We start from the raw sequence: 16,182 nt of genomic DNA, 5'->3' as shown, positions 1-16,182 counted from the left end.
TTTGGCGTGGGGCAGGGACCCAAAGCCCCCTTTCATTGCAAACAAGTTAGCTGTGCTCTTTAGGGTGGATGGGTAATCATCCTAATCGTTTGGATGATTTATTTGGATAGTATTTTTTTTGTGCAGACTGAGAGAGGCAAAGCCACTAACAGGCAGAAACAGTTGTTAGTTTGTATTTTCACTGAAAAAAACAACAACAAAAAAACAAAAAAAAACAGCCAAGCTAATCAAGCTAGAGACGTGAAAAAATTTTTGGAATAATTGATAGGATCTTACAACATCAGAACGGCTAAATCACACATAAAAAAAATCCTGTAAAATAGACTTCGAATGACACCATCATTACGCCATGTGAAACTCGAAGGTCCTAGCTGTCTGTCTTAGCAAGACGAAAGAGGGGAGAGGTCAAAGGCCTAAGAAAGGAGGCCAAAAGGAAAGCGAGCAAAGGGAGAAGACAAAAATCCTGATGTATTAAGTATTAAAAATGGGTTATAGCGAAACCATAGCTTGTCAGATTTGCACTTTATAGTCGAATAAAAAACCTGATTAAAACACATGCTAAATGGAATAAGATTATACTTCCGAGAGAGTATTAAAACTGGATTACGACAGGAAAAATACACATAAAAAAATCAGTGGAAAGATAATTGTAAAATCTTAGGTAAAGGCTTAAAATAGGGGCTCTTCAGAAGGAGGCATGCTAGAACATAAAGAGATGCACTTTTAGATTGCTAATTTTATTCGCAATTTTGCTAAATTTTTTTTTACGTCTTTGACAAGTCATCGCCAGTCCCCTCCCCTGATGTTTTCATATTGTCCTGAGCTATGTAAACAGGAAAAAATGAGGAAAAACAAGCAAATGATACATATTGCATATTATAAAGTAAGAATATCATCATTTGTTTTTGGTGATTTTTTTTTTATATTTATATTTTTTTTTATATAGTAAGAACGCGAATAAAACCATTAAAATGAACAAAGAATTAGCAAATTTCGAGCCAGTCTCCCTGCCGGGGATATTTTGTGAATAGTTTTAAATATGTATAGTCAAAGAATAAAAGAGCTTGAAATTAAAAATTCCTCTTTTTTATTTTAGTATGTCTCCCTCTGGAGAGCCGCTATTCTAGACCTTTACCAACTGTTGTAAAATTTAAAAGAAGGTAAATTTGAAATACGATAGGGACGAAAGAAATAGTAAAGCCACAAGAATATGCTACAAGAAACTGATGCTGCAAAATGTGTTATTTTTTACTATAATCTACTCTTACTGGAAATCTTGTCATGGGATCTTCGTCCTTTTAAATTAGATATCACCATCGATTCTGCTGTATCTTCTGATTACCTCTAAAACAGCTTTGGGCCTCTTTTTAATTGTTCTAGTCGAAAGCACAACAAATACCGTCATAGGTGACAGGTGTTACCTGAGGGAGGGGGGGGTTGAGGTCTGTTAAAATAGAATTTCTGGTCAAACTTGTTTTGAGAGGAGGGGATGGGGGAACTCAATCAAGAAGCAAATCCAAGTTAGAACCTTTGTCCAAGCATACAGCAATATGCAACCCATCATTTCTCTCACTTTCACAACAGCAACGTTATTTTCGTTTGAGCCTCATAAAACCGTGAGAACATATTTTTGTCATGTTGGAAAATATTTTTGCTTCCGATTAGAACGCCGTGAGAGCGGGAGTAATATTTCCTGGATAAACAAGTTCATAATTTTGAAACATCGCGCGTCCGTCACTTTCCAGGACTGACTCTCGACTTGACAACAGCTTTCTACTGACTCGTGACTTCAAAATGAGAGGACCTTTCACTTTTTGTTCTTGAAAGAATCATTTCATATCCCCTCGCACTCAGGTGCACTCACGCTGTAAGAGAAGAGAAAAGATTCGTATAACAATTTAATCTTTTAGTAGCAAATGCATCGGACATAGAAAGAGTAAAGATATGGCCCGAAAGAGGTGGTGCAGGTGTGCATGTGGGGTTATGTGAGGGGCAAAACTTAGAATAAAATAGCCGAATTAAATAAAAAATATAAGCACTTGTAAGCTTTTCATTTTAATTGTTAATTAGAATACTTTTCTATGACGGGGGAGGGTTCCCAACAATCCTAATAAGCTTTTTTTGTTCAAATATTCGTACATTTTGACACGTTCTTAGTGTGGAGACATCCTTGTAAACTTCTCTTTTTCTCTTCGTATTAGGTCAAGCATAAGCATACTTTTTTAGGGGGTGGGGGGTTTATTTGTCAGGAAGCACATGAAGAAAATTTTTCTAGTCTGAAAGAAACCGGCAATTTAAATGAAAAACATAGGGAGTTATTAGGCTAATCGTAAAATCTCTAAGATTTGAGGAAAGGTGCCACCCTTTCCTACGTTACTGACTTTAGATCAAACAAGAAAAATATCAAAGCAAAAAAGTTTTCTTTTTGTATCTGTTTTTAATATCCTTATTTATAGGAAAGATTTGTTTCCAATAATAGTTTTTCATTTACCTCTTAGTTTTTAGCTCTTTCATTCTTAATTTATCTCAGGGGCCAGCAACTTATAACCCACGGGGCAACGACTGACCCATTTACTAATTTCAAGTAAACCACTTCATTTCTGAAAAAAAGTATAGCCCATTATGTATAAATAGATAATAGAACATAAATTTAAAACGAATTCTTTGAGAATAACAAAAAGAGGATAGTAGTAATGTCTCAGTTTAATGATAAATTTGGTGCAATGATAACAAACAGAACACACCGACATTCTTCCAATCAATTTTACCATTATGGTTTTAGGGTTGCTCACTCTCAGAAATCATGTACACCAGGTGGCACGTGCCCAGTGTGGCAGAGCTGTGCCAAGCGTTTTTGGGAGTGTGTCAAGTGTTTGGGGACTGTGCCAATCATGGTAGAACTATGTGGCGCACGTGGCGTTCCAAAATATGCACCAGGTGCGGGGGAAGTGGATTACTCCCGTTATGGTTCTCTCAGTTGTTGATCATTTCTGAAGGATATTGCATAGTTATGCAGCAAATGATTGCTACAAGCAACCGTTCAGAGTCGTTGAAGATATGGCTAAAATGATTTGTTATCTAGTGACGTAATTAGGATTGCAGTTAATGAAAGTAGCATACATTTAATATTTGGCTGCTTGAACCTGAAAATGTCTCTGATCGAAACCCCTGTTTAATATTCGCATTTTGGCTAGTTTTGTTTGCAGTAAAGGTTGGCATCCCCACTTTATCTAATCCTACCTTGATGATTTATTGAAAATGTTGTTCACCTTGAGATTTACCGTCGAAAAAAAGACTCAACTTGAGGCTGGATACTCTTAATTTGAAAATGAAAAAGGCTGAGCTTTCTTAAATAAACTTGATGATTTATTGTCTGCCATTTGATTATGTCCAACGCTTCACGTAATTTTGAAGGGAGGCCAAAATTGCAAAAAAAAGCGAAGAAGAAGGAATTCCACTCTCTGAGTTGTGTTAATTACGTGTCAAAAACGTAAGTATGCGGAAAGCAAACAAATAACGATCCGCAACATAGTTCAACTGTCAATAATGTTCATTCGCACCTTGCAATTGTGCTCTCATGTCTTTTTTTTTTCAAAAGAAATTAATTCATAAATAATAGTTTTTGAGTAATAAAGAATAAACCAATATGACCACTATGACTACTGACTACTAATTAGAACTAGGAAACTGTGCTTACAAACCACGCTTTACATACATGCATACATACAAATCATGGTTAGAAACTGAGAATTTCAAAATTCCAACCAAGCTTTGGATTGATTGACGTTGTTTGACCAATATGAAGTGTCGAATCGATCTTGGTTGACAAGTGCTGTGGCAGCACCATTTTCCAAAAAAGTATAATCGATGAAGGTCCATAAAGCTTCTTCAGTCCTCCAATCATGTGGAATTAAAATCTCTGCATGATTCTGTTTCACACAAGGTGCAACACAAATGTTGTGGCAAGAATTATGAGCTTACAGTTCCTTTTTTCCTTCTTTTTTTGTTATTATGAAAATACGCCGGGGAACTATCGGCAACTTGGAACATTAAAGAATGCGTATAGAGGACAAGATCGTCATGACCTGTAGGTAAGGTTGAGTACAGAATTTAATTGAGAAGGGGGACAGGCTGGTTTTTATTTTATTGCAATAAGATTTCTTGTATATTTTTGGTCTGCAAGGGGGGGGGGAGGAAATGACTTAACATAAAGTAGTGAGTCTAGCTTAATACCGTTACAATTTTATATGATCTATTCAAGCACTTATGTAGGATTTTGTCTTGGGGGGGGGTGTAGTAAAAAAAAATCTATTTGAAAATTTGAATAAGAAATACCGAGAAGTTCGGGAAAATTTCGGATTTTGGAGGAGAGGAGGTGGGCCTCACAACCTTCCCTCTGCGTACACAATAGGGTATTGTTTAGTTGGGCGGTATGGATCGCTCTTTTTTCCAATGCAACCAGTAATGTTTGACAAGAATAGGTTTGATCAAAGTACAGAATTTAGTGGGGTCAACGGAATCAATTAACTGGAATTAATGATTTCTTAATTTTGTAAACAACACTGAGACAGTCCTTCCCCTTTTGGATAGAACCTCATTAATCAACTTCAGCAGTTCCATGTCCATCAAAGCATAGAATAACACGGAAATGCCTACAATAGGCTAATGTCAGTCATCAAGTCGGAAGGGAAACTTAAGCCTACAAATCAATGTCACCTGGACTTTGATTAGATGTTGACACATAGCCAGTTATAACCTCTATTGTTCAAAAAGTGTCAAGTTTAAGTTTATCCATTTCTAGTTACGGATTCCTTCTTAGCTTACTAGTGTGAAGGCACTGGTCCAGGTCTTGCTGCAGCTAGATTATTTGCTAATTCTCGAACCAGACTATACTAACGTCTGTGGACCGACCCTGACTCTGGTGGACAGTCGTACAAACTGTGCTAAATCAAACAAAGCCAAACGTTTCTGGCTTTTTTGTTTTGTATCAGTTCGTCTATTTTTTACTATTAGTGTTTCTGACTTCTATCTTGTTCGCAATGCTTTATGTAGCTTTTTGAAGGTGTTGTCTGAACGGAATTAAAAGAAAAACATTCTTAAAAGAACTTTTCTAAAAAGAACTTTTCTAAAAAGAACAACTGTTTTGTTCTAAGAAGAACTAAACAAATGGCAGCTTTGAGCGAAAAAAAAGGAAGTTTGGCAGAAAAGGAAGTCGTGATTTGGCACGTATTTTGTAGAATATAAGTGTTGGTTTAACTTTAACTGTATCCATAAATTGAAATGTAATAATACTACCAGCTTGATCAGCGCCCAGATGTCTATCCGAGACAGAAGTAAAACAGGTTTCCTTTCATTTCGTCGTTAAAAACTCTAAACTGAAAAATTGAGTCAGAGAACCATTTAAAATCACTAGAAAAGTTATGTACCAAAACTCGTACCTCCGAAATTTTGATACATATCAAAGAGTTTTTTTTGTGGGGAAGTTGGGTTACACTCTAAAATAAGTAGTGTGCCTTAATTCCTAAATATATGAAATTTTGTATACTTAGGCGTGATTCCTTTGACAGAGAATGGTTTCAGACAAAACTAGAGAGCTCCCATGCAGTCATGTTTGAAATCATTGACAAATATGCTCATTCGATAATCAATTGAAAAATGTCCCAAATTTTGAATTGAAAACATTGTTGATTATTCTGACATATAGCTGTCATTGAAAAAGGCTTTTCTTCCAATCGAGATTTATGGGGGAAAATGTGTCTGACAATTGGAATGTCGATTCATATTCCGGGACTGTCACGAAATTGTTCCCAGTTATGATTACTTCCTCTGATGAATCACCAGTCAGGTTTTTTGTATTTCTATTTTAAAATCCTAACAGTTCAAGAATATCGTTAAATTATGATGTTTTTTCGCATTCCCAGTATAGATAGAAACCATCCGGGTCCCCGTCAGCGGAATACTACCTGCTGAAATGTTTAGTTGAACAGGCAGCCTTCCAAAATCTGAACATCTCGCTAAAATAAACGAAAAAAGAACAAGTAGCCACATGCCTACAAGGCTATGTGGAAAACGGTTTGGTGGCTATTGAGTTTTGAACCAGAAAACATAAGAAAAGAGGCATGGGAGGTTTTCGGGCTTTAAACCGTTCGTTACGGCAGGACGGACAACATTATTTCAGGCACCATTCACAAAACGTAAAAATGTGTATTGGTTGTTGTGTTTTGTGTTTTGGTTGTTGACAGGTTTGTATTTACATGCTAGAGTCAGAATCTAATATTAATTTTGGAGAATGGTTTGGATAGCTGAATGGCTGGAATGAAACCTGTTCGCATGTTCTATGGAAGAGAAGGTACGGGTTTGGGCGAAAAATTCAGGTCTCCCAGATAAATTCAGGATTCAGGGTAGAAAAAAAAATCTAATTTCACAAATTTTAATTAGAACTTAATCTTAAATCAAAAGATTTTTATGAATCAACATGTTCCCTTCTCAGAGAGATATTTTGTTCTCCAAGTTTCTATTCGGTTGTGAATTAAGCGTTAAATAGAGAAAAGACCTTAAAGACGGATTGAGTATGTAGTCCAATGTAAAAACTACTTTATAGGATATTCTTCAGATGTTCGTGGGACGAAAGGTTGAAACGCATTCTAAAATATCTCAATTATGTTAACTGAGATGGGGAAAAGATGGCCACCCAAAATGGCCAATGGCCAAAAATGGCACAAAAAAAATAATCTAATTTCCCCGTCTGACGGGCTGTACGAGCTGTACATCTTTAACACTAACTTCAGTTTGACTGTCGTTGATCTAACAGGATTTTTTTTTGTCAAAGTTATAAATGGCCAAAAATGGCACAAAAAAATAATCTAATTTCCCCGTCTGACGGGCTGTACGAGCTGTACATCTTTAACACTAACTTCAGTTTGACTGTCGTTGATCTAACAGGATTTTTTTTGTCAAAGTTATAAAATGCTATAAATTGTTTAATTCTTTTTTAAAGGATCTTTATTTTTACTTTGGCTTTACAGGTTCTTTGCCCCCGTCCCCAGCGGACTCCGGTGTGTCTGATGTTGATTCAAGCAGTGGAAATGATGATGGAAAGACTAATATCTCTTCCCAAAGTAAGCAGCTTTGTCAAATATCTGTTAATATATTTTTATAAGCGTTAACCATGTATTCATACAGGAGGACGGACATGGAAAAACTTCCTTCTAAGGTCCTTCTTGATACGTTTCATTCTGGAAGTAAAACAAATACCCCTATTAAACCTTTCAGGCTATCCACCGATGAGCTTTACGAGGAGTGGAAAAAATGTAGTGTAGTGATCCACATCCAGCACTTTCAACTTAGCAGTCCTAGTACACTCACAGTTTCGTTTTCTCACATTTGCTGGAATTTTTTAAGAAACAAGAATAAATAGGTCGTGTGAATATACGAAAATAATCGTGATGGATCATAGAAATATACCTACACCGTGAGTGGACAGTATTCAAACAATTTTCAATCCAAGTATACGAAATGTGCGACAACCCAAGGAAAGAATCATGCAAATGCTCTCAGAATGTCTATCTGTGGATTTTGGAATTATACTTTAGTGTCTGTGTTTAAGGGTCCTCGCAGAATTTTTTTCCAGCGGTAAAGGGGGCAAGCTTTAAAGCATTCGCTCAGAAGGTAAAGAATAAAAAAAGACATTCTCCTTCTTTCCACAATGTAAGTATAATATAATTCATCAATCTTGAAAAATGCCACTTTTAAATGTTTTAGTCTTCAAGGGCTAGGGAAGGGGTGAATCAAATTCCCATCCTCCGTTCCCTATCTCTTCTGGACACTTTTGCCTAAGCTCCTTTTTCATTATAGTATAAGTGAACAGCCAAAAGATAAAATTAGGGCATATTTCAAGTCTGGAGATCATTAAATACAGGGTTACGAGACGTCTTCCTTTCGGAGGACATGTCCTCCTTTATAACTGTGTATATCATTACTAACTAAGTTATCTTATTTTTATCACACTTAAACTTTTGTGTCTTCCTGATTAAGTTACCTAACTTTCATTGTTCTTAGTATTTATTACTATGATTTATGAAGCAATATTCCATTACCGTGATGTCCATTGACATCATTTGTAACTAGTATGTATGGTGTTATTAACAAAGTTAACTTGTACTTGGTACTTCTTAACAAATTAAACTTGTTGATTGTAATATTTCTATTTTTAAAATTGACCTTTTAAAAATGCCAATTCTCCCGTCTTTCTTTGAACAGAGTCTTCCTTTGATATATTTTCAAATGGTGATATCTCTCCTTGAATAAATTTGGATATTAAACTGCCAGGAAAAAATCTCGGGTAATCCCAGGGAGTCAATATTTGATTAGACTAGTATGTAGATATGTTTTCTATGCGTAATTAATTTTAACTTTTTTTGCCAGATCGAATATTTAAATTGTCCCTATCGACGTTTCTTGTCCTATAATTCACAGTGCTATCATTTCATACTAAGTTGATTAAATAAAACATACCTAATGTCAGATTGGAACAGGACTGCTCATAAATAAACTCATGTTTCTTGAAACATTGGAAACACTAGATTGAAAACCAAAGCTTATAACTAATTGGGCAGAACAAACTCAAGTTTTTTTAGAAGAGGAGATCGCCTATCCAGGGATTTCAAACAAGATTTCGCATATGTGATTTTTCAATGATTTTCCATAGAATTATCAAATATTGCAACTTTATAAAGCAGTATCTCAGATAATTTTTAAATATTACACACCTTATCCACAGAGGTATCAATTGGATGGGGTGGCAGGGACATGTGTTCTCTGGATTTTAAGCCCTCTACTAGACTTCAAAGGATACATTTTCCCACCTCTAAATTTTCATGGGTTGATCCTATTCCCTATTCAAAGAGGATGCAAGGCATGAATTAAGCCTGGGAATCCCGGACTTGTGGTATAGAAGACAAGTCTCTTAACGATGGGATTTAATTTTGGCCAACTGAGATGTTCGAGAAACGGTGATTACAATTTGAAATTCTGACCTCATTTTTTCGAAAATTAAGTTCTAAGTAACATAGCCATCTAGAAAAGATGAAACATCGTTCGAAAGCAAGAGAGAAACATGCGGCGTTTTCTCAAACTTTCCTGAAACTCAACAGCATAGATACTTCACCAGAGGTGTCGTCTGAGGAGGGGAAACATGTGGGGGGTCGTTCACCAGGGGGCTAATTTTGGTTGAGAAAAAATAGATATATATTTCATATGGACTCCGGATATGGACACCTGTTGCCCTCCCCCAACAACAGAAATGCTGAAGATTCACCACCTTACTTCATAAAGTGCTTGGATCTGCACGTGAGAAATGCATATTTGATGGACATTTGTTGGTAGGTTTTATTGATTTTTGTTGTCTTCATTATCGGTCATGATTTCTCGAAAGCATAACTTAATTGTATACTCAAGTTATATAGTGTCCAATTTTCCAGGTTCTGTAGCCCCCCATCATGGTACAGCTCCTGGAAGTCGAAACGTTGGAACAGTTTTAACGCCCTCTGTGACGCATTATTATCGTAATCCAGCTTACGTTTCCCCGATATCACAAGGTGAGTAGTGTAAACTCCGAAAAGTGAAACCCTATTTAATATGTAAACCTGTAAACTAAAATTTGCTTCAAGGGCAATCATAGATTTTAGAAAATTTTGCAGAAAATTTCCTTTTTTGGAAATGTAGCCTCCAGAAAAAAGTGAATCTATTTTCAAATATCATTATGAAATATTGGAATTTTCTTTTCAGCTTACTCTATTCTCTGGGCACAACAAGGAACATTTACATTGAACACACAGGAACACACAATTTACATTGAAATTACTCACTTTAGAACTCATAGAACTTTAAGAAGTAATTTTTTTTTTATTCTAATCAAAATTCTACAGGGATGTCTTACAGTTCTATTTTTTAAAGTACCTTTTCTGTTCCTGTTACTTCAGAAACTTGTCTAAATATAGGACCCCCCCCCCAAAAAAAAATGGCAGGCTCAATTCGCAGTAAAAGCGATATATCAGACACAATACTTCACACCGAGTTTCAGACCTTTCTTAAAAGAAAGAATTGAACAATAATAAAACTTGTATATTTTGTACACCTTTAGTCTTTGGTACTCTGAATTCTCATTAATATTGAATCGCTAAGGAAAGAAATATTTCATAGTCTATAGTGTTGGTTTACATTACATAACAATCGAGTTGTAAAACTTAAAATCTATTATCGAGAAAATTGAATAATGATCACGTAATATTATGTAATCTTCATAGTTGTTTATAATCGCACAAAACAATGAATTTGAGAACAACATAATGAAAAAAAAGGCATCAGGCTATACTACTATTGCTACTAACAACTTACGCGGTACCACGCAGTCTGGTCCCAACGCGGCGACCTTTGGCCATCTCCTACAATACCCCAGAGAAACACAATTATATTTGTCCGTCATTTTTATATTTGATTTTTAATTTTTTACGATCTAAAAATACGAAATTGACAATATTGCTAACATGGAAGATTGTGAATTCCACAATCAAAACGAGGATATGATTACTGTACTATCTAGCGACACCAAACTTTACAATCGGATTGTCAGGTCAAAACAATCTGACTGTCGATTCGACAATTCAAGCCAAGTTTCTGACAAGAAGGTCGTAAAAATTATTGTGTGAATAGCTTGAATTCTTATGCTGAAACTTCTAATGTTGAATCTTTTTATGTCAGACGTGACTTGAATTCCAGAAATCTCTATGTAATGATAGAAGCGTCGGAAAAAAGATAGAACTTAAATTTCAAAACATAAAAAATATAAATTGTCATTTAACACAAACTTGTAAAAAAAATAATGGGATTGGCTTATACGTGGAAAACAGCAGAAAACTGTTGCATAAAAAGTCAAGCTGCATTTTATGCATTCAAGAAAGTATTATTTCTTAGCATTTACGGAAAATGATTAACGGAAAGTGATAGATTTGCTTACAAAATTTGGGTATTATATTATATGTTCCTATGCGAAACAGATTGCTTCTTTAGTCTCTGGATAAAACTGAGGATAAAGGTCATTGCTGCAAAATATGGGGTAAATTGGTTGAGTCTTAGGTATCAGATATTCGTGTTGAAAAGGCATTAAGACTAAACTATTCATTTTTTCGCCATTTTCTTTGTGAAAAGTCAGAAAAATCTGATTCCAAGTACGGAATTTTTGGCTGGTAGTAATAACAGGGATAAACACCTGTTATTACTACCACTATTACTATTACTAACACTGCATGCAACGCAGTGCGGGTAATTTCTCGTAGGAAATTGTTACGAATTGCACGTAACAATCTATATTTGGGACGAAACACTTGCTTTTTTTGGTGTCTATTTAAAACAACTATTTTTTTGGAAGTATTCATTGCCTCCTTCAAAGACTAAAATAATGTATTCTAAACAATCGGTTTACAATAAGTCCTACATCCTAGGTATGGTTCTTTTTATACGATCTGTCATCCCCCCAATTCCGGACTGTGTACAAATTTACTTGATATCTGACTTTATCTCTCCTTTCTTTTCAAGTATTTACTGATATTTTTTATGCTTTAAGTTTGGTCGTTTGAAGTGTAGAAAGTGGAAATCTTCTGGTAAAACTTTTTGAAAAAATTGTATATTGTACATTGGTTATGTCATTAGAGAATTAATAGCATATTGTAATCGGCGAGAGGTAGGAGAAATTTTCCTTATGTTTTTTTCAACGACTTTCTTGAGTTTATGGGCCTAAAGTACCATAAATTAATGAAAAATAAATTGATTAGAATAATGGGGAAATATCTATAGAATTACAGTTTAAGAAAATAGTGTTTACTAAGGGTTCATCTGAATATACATTTTGTTAGTTTGATATGACAAAATCTAGACTTAATTGGAACTCGTTTTTTGTCGCTGACACGATTTGAAAGGTTACACAAAACATAAAGCGACTTATTTACAGAAGTGTTAGATGAAGTGTCCAGGCAGTTTACCAGGAAAATATTTTGTCCCTGTTTTTATGTCATAGATCTATAAGTCATCTCTAAAAATATTTTGGCAAAATGTGTTATTCTGTTATTAAACAGCTTCAGTGTTATATCTGTCCCCTTGCAAAAAGTTTCATAGTTTTTTCATGTTTTAGAGAAATTTTCATCGCTTTATCCGCCATTGCAAAAAACATATCTTTTTGTAATCAGAAATGGAGCCTTGGTTTTTTATTCCATTGTTCAAATATGCTATCGTTTTCATGTGCAAATAATCTGCCTGTTAAGATGACCCCCCCCGCTCAAAAGCAATGAAAATTTTGTTTCACTGAACGAATCTTTCTTAATCCATGAGTTTGCGACAACTCCAAACAAACCATTCTTGATCTAAACTCTGCTCCTGATTCACCTATCTAATATCCTAGTTTTTGGTACTTTGAGTCGACTCACAATATTCACCCTTAACCTTGCATCAAACTCCGGCCATAAAAAAGGGAATTGAAATTTACGTAAAAGATTTCGTCTTCGAATTCATGCAGGCCCTGGGTAATTTTTAGAGCAATGCCCTGGGAATCCTCTAAATTGCATTCTACGGGGGAACCAGAAATCCTGACCCTTTGTATCTACGGAATTTATGAGACCATGCCGTACGGCAGCATTTATATATGTTGTCTTTTTCTTTTACAAATACAATGGCTTATTAATTGAAGCAAATTGACACTTGGTGAAACATAATCTATCTCAATGGTAGAACGACTATTTAAGCATTGATTTAAAAAGAACTGCAAGTGACTTTGAAATTATTATTGACCTTCCTAAATAACCAACGTTTCTAATTCATAGTGCATTTTTTGGTGGACAATTCAAAATCAAGGCCAATGACGTGCCGCGCTATTTCCGGGTTTCTAACCAATCCGGTTTACGGTTTTATTCTCGTAAGTGGCAAATTTAAGTCGTTCGGTTCGTTCAACTTCAGTCATGATGACTCTTACGGCACTGCCTAACAATTTTCACTGTTAGCTTCCTGTGTATTCATTTAACCGATTCATATAATCAAGCGGTTTTCTGACACTTCCTAGTTTTTGTTGTAACTGTGAAACAAAATTTCTCGACTTAGATGTCCAAAAGAAGTTTTATAAACTTGAGGAGCGAAAACACTTTAAATCGAACAGTTTTAAAATATCTTACTCTGAGTAAAGCTTCTGTATGTAAATTACAATTAGTCGCAGGCATATTAAATGGCACTATATTCACTGGCGTAATTTCGTCGGGACTTATGTATTATACCGACCACACTGTTGTTCTTGATTTGTTGTAAAAACCGGTTTCTCTGTGTGCACTCACAACCTAACCACTTAACCTAACCAACTCTATATATTAAATATTTAATTAGAATATACCTGCATAGCAGTTTGTCTCACTCAAGCTAAGCTGATTATATCCGAGTGCTCATGCATAAACCGGCTTTAAATAGATCAAGGGCAACAGCGTTGTCGGCCAGGGGTGAATATAGGGCAAAATCTTTAGGGGGAGGGGAATGTGACAAAGGTGCCAATAATTGACCAAAATGACAAATTGATTTTAAAAAAAGAGGAAAAAAGAAAAAAATAGGACAAGAGGGACCCAAAAAAATCTTAGGAGGGGCCCGCCCCCCAGCTCCTGGACCCGAAAGTATGGTAGGTATAATACACAAGTACTATTTCGCCAAAATCCTGGGGGGAAGTCGGAGCCAATTTTCCCAAATCAAGTGAAAATGATAGTGAAAACTGAAAAATTAGCAATATAGTAACATAAAGGCAAAGATGTACTAAAGAAAACTGACCCGTTTCTGTGGATGCTTGAATTATCCAGGCTTATCTTATTATTGACAAGATTTTCAAAGGAACTAAATTTCAGCTGGAGGAAGGGCAAACTGGAGTCTGAGAAAAGTTGCGCCCCCTATCCCTTTGCAAATTACTCCCTGACTGTAGTCCAGTTTTTAAAGTTCTATATGGTATAATTCCTATTAGTCCTCACTAAACTCATCACTGGCTAACCTGATTTTCCTCAGTGTCATCATTGGGTGTGAAATTTATATACCCACCATCTTTGGGTGCACAATTCATATATTGAGATGATTCATCTAGAATCTAATAATTCTAATTAAAAATTAATTAGATAATTAATTTTTCCTGGAACTTCTCATTTGCCATGGTGATAAATTTGTTCTAAATATTTTAAACTGCTGATAATGGCAAAGAAAGCGAGGGGGACAAATCCAAGTTAGTCCGCTAATGGTGCTGCCAAGTCCGTATAGAAGGGGGGTTACAAGGTTTAAACCCCCTGAATTTTTTGCCCGACTTTTAAAAACATAACAAAAATGCATATAAACAAATTTTTATACGTTTTTCAGTTTTTTCGTACCGCCACCCCTGCCCCAGAAAGTGGATGCGCCCTTGGGTGCTGATCTTTCTGTTCGGTCGCCAAGCTTGTTAATTAGGGACATTCCTAAGTTTGCATTTTGATTATATGTTCTCGCTCAAAGCTTAAGGAATAATTCCTATTTGTTATTCCAGCATAAATATACTATCTTAGTTTAGTGTTGTCGTCCGTTAGGTCGTAAAAATGGGAATATTTAGGGAATAAGAAAAGGTGCCCAATAAGCAAAATATGCGGAAGTCTGCGCGTGTTTATGACTAGCCTTTGGAGCTCTCAACCGGTTAATAAAACGGGTAGAACATATAATAAGTTACGCATTTGATAGTTCAACCAGACCCGTTATAAACAGGAAGCAATCTCTTTTTGGCCGCCTAAAACGCAATAAGTCCCATTTTGATCTTAAATTGATTTTGTAATTTTAGGTATGTTGACGTTGTTTTTCAGACCTTACAATTTTAGTTGATATCTTAATCTAACTGTGCAGAATTACAACATTCTGTTTATACTCCACCCTCCATAAAAGATATTGCCAAAAATAACCCTAAACATGCCTGCACACGAGGGAGGGGCTCTCGATTAAGACTGAATATTTGAAAAAATGAAAGCGCACAAAACATCTTGTTGATTCTACCCACACTCACAAAAATTCATTTATGTTCCCCCTTCAATTTTGGCTGTATGCACCGGCAAGTACGAAGGAATTCATTCTGGTTTCGGTGGTGGTGGTCTAATTGGAAAACATAATAGTGTATACAATTGCCTAAAGAAGTAAGCAGGTTGAATTCGAAAAAATAAATATTCAATGCAAAAAAATGTATTAAAACGTGTCATATCTTTTGGAGGGAACTGGGATCTATAAGATCCGCCCCATCCACTGTGTATGCATCTATATTCCATAATATTCAAAGAAATTAATAATTAATATTTCATATATTTATTGTAGGTCATCCTGACTTCGCCAATTTACATCACTTGTATCAGGACTCAAAGCATCGATTTTCTCAGCTACCCTTACAGCAAGCTTACATCCCATACTCTCCTTTGGCATCAACTAGTCTACCAAGCTCACCAAAAGTTTATACCCCGACGACTCCAAGACCTCAGCTTACTACAGTGACAACTCAAGACATCCAGGTATTCTTTTTTCTCGAGCTAAATAAGGATTACTCGATATGCTATGTATTGTAAATCAAATGTCTTGCTCATGCAATACATGTCACGTGCCTAACCCTGGCAGAAAAAAAAACAAAAGAAAAAAAACACGAACTATGACCTCCAAATCATCTCGGAAAGATATTCTGTCCTAGTCTGCTAAGTAGATTTGGACCAGCAAGCTACCGGATTACTAACTTGGCTACCTTCTATTTACGTACATTAGAACATTTAACTCTTAACCATCAGAGGGTAAACGCAAAATATCCATTTGTATTTAAAGAAGTTTCCTCTTTTGCAACAGATCTGGCAAATAAGTTTCTACATAAAAAAAATACGCTGGTGCTTGGGTAACCTTTGAGGTTTAGCTGCCATGGATCTCTTCCCTATTCCTGTCTCCCTCTCTTGATGGACCAGACCGTGACGTGGTACTTCTCTTGCAAATACTTGGCTTGACCTAAGTTAAAACAGTATCCAGTTGTTTACCTTTTTTCCCATAATAGAAGTCGTGGTTCTTTGGAAGAGAATTATGTTATTAGGCTCCTTTGCAAAATCTCTTTTGTTTATTTACGCATGATGCTATTCT

General features: G+C 35.7%; 1 protein-coding gene across 4 annotated transcripts in view; it reads left to right on the top strand.

Moving 5' to 3' along the window:
- Positions 1–16,182, top strand: part of LOC136038751 (ets DNA-binding protein pokkuri-like) — a 194,271-nt gene that overhangs the window by 165,156 nt on the left and 12,933 nt on the right. For 3 of the 4 annotated variants that reach the window (XM_065722110.1, XM_065722109.1, XM_065722108.1), the window contains 3 exons: positions 7,026–7,118; positions 9,480–9,596; positions 15,388–15,578. In XM_065722110.1, the coding sequence (XP_065578182.1) occupies positions 7,026–7,118; positions 9,480–9,596; positions 15,388–15,578 (401 nt within the window). Of the gene's footprint in view, positions 1–7,025; positions 7,119–9,479; positions 9,597–15,387; positions 15,579–16,182 lie in introns of those variants that run through there. The other variant, XR_010620291.1, reaches the window with a different exon arrangement.

This window comes from Artemia franciscana, chromosome 18 (genome assembly GCF_032884065.1).
Source record: "Artemia franciscana chromosome 18, ASM3288406v1, whole genome shotgun sequence".
In the NCBI taxonomy this organism is placed as follows: Eukaryota; Metazoa; Arthropoda; class Branchiopoda; order Anostraca; family Artemiidae; genus Artemia; species Artemia franciscana.
Note: the sequence above shows the minus strand (reverse complement) of the source record. Positions and strands in the feature narration are given on the sequence as shown.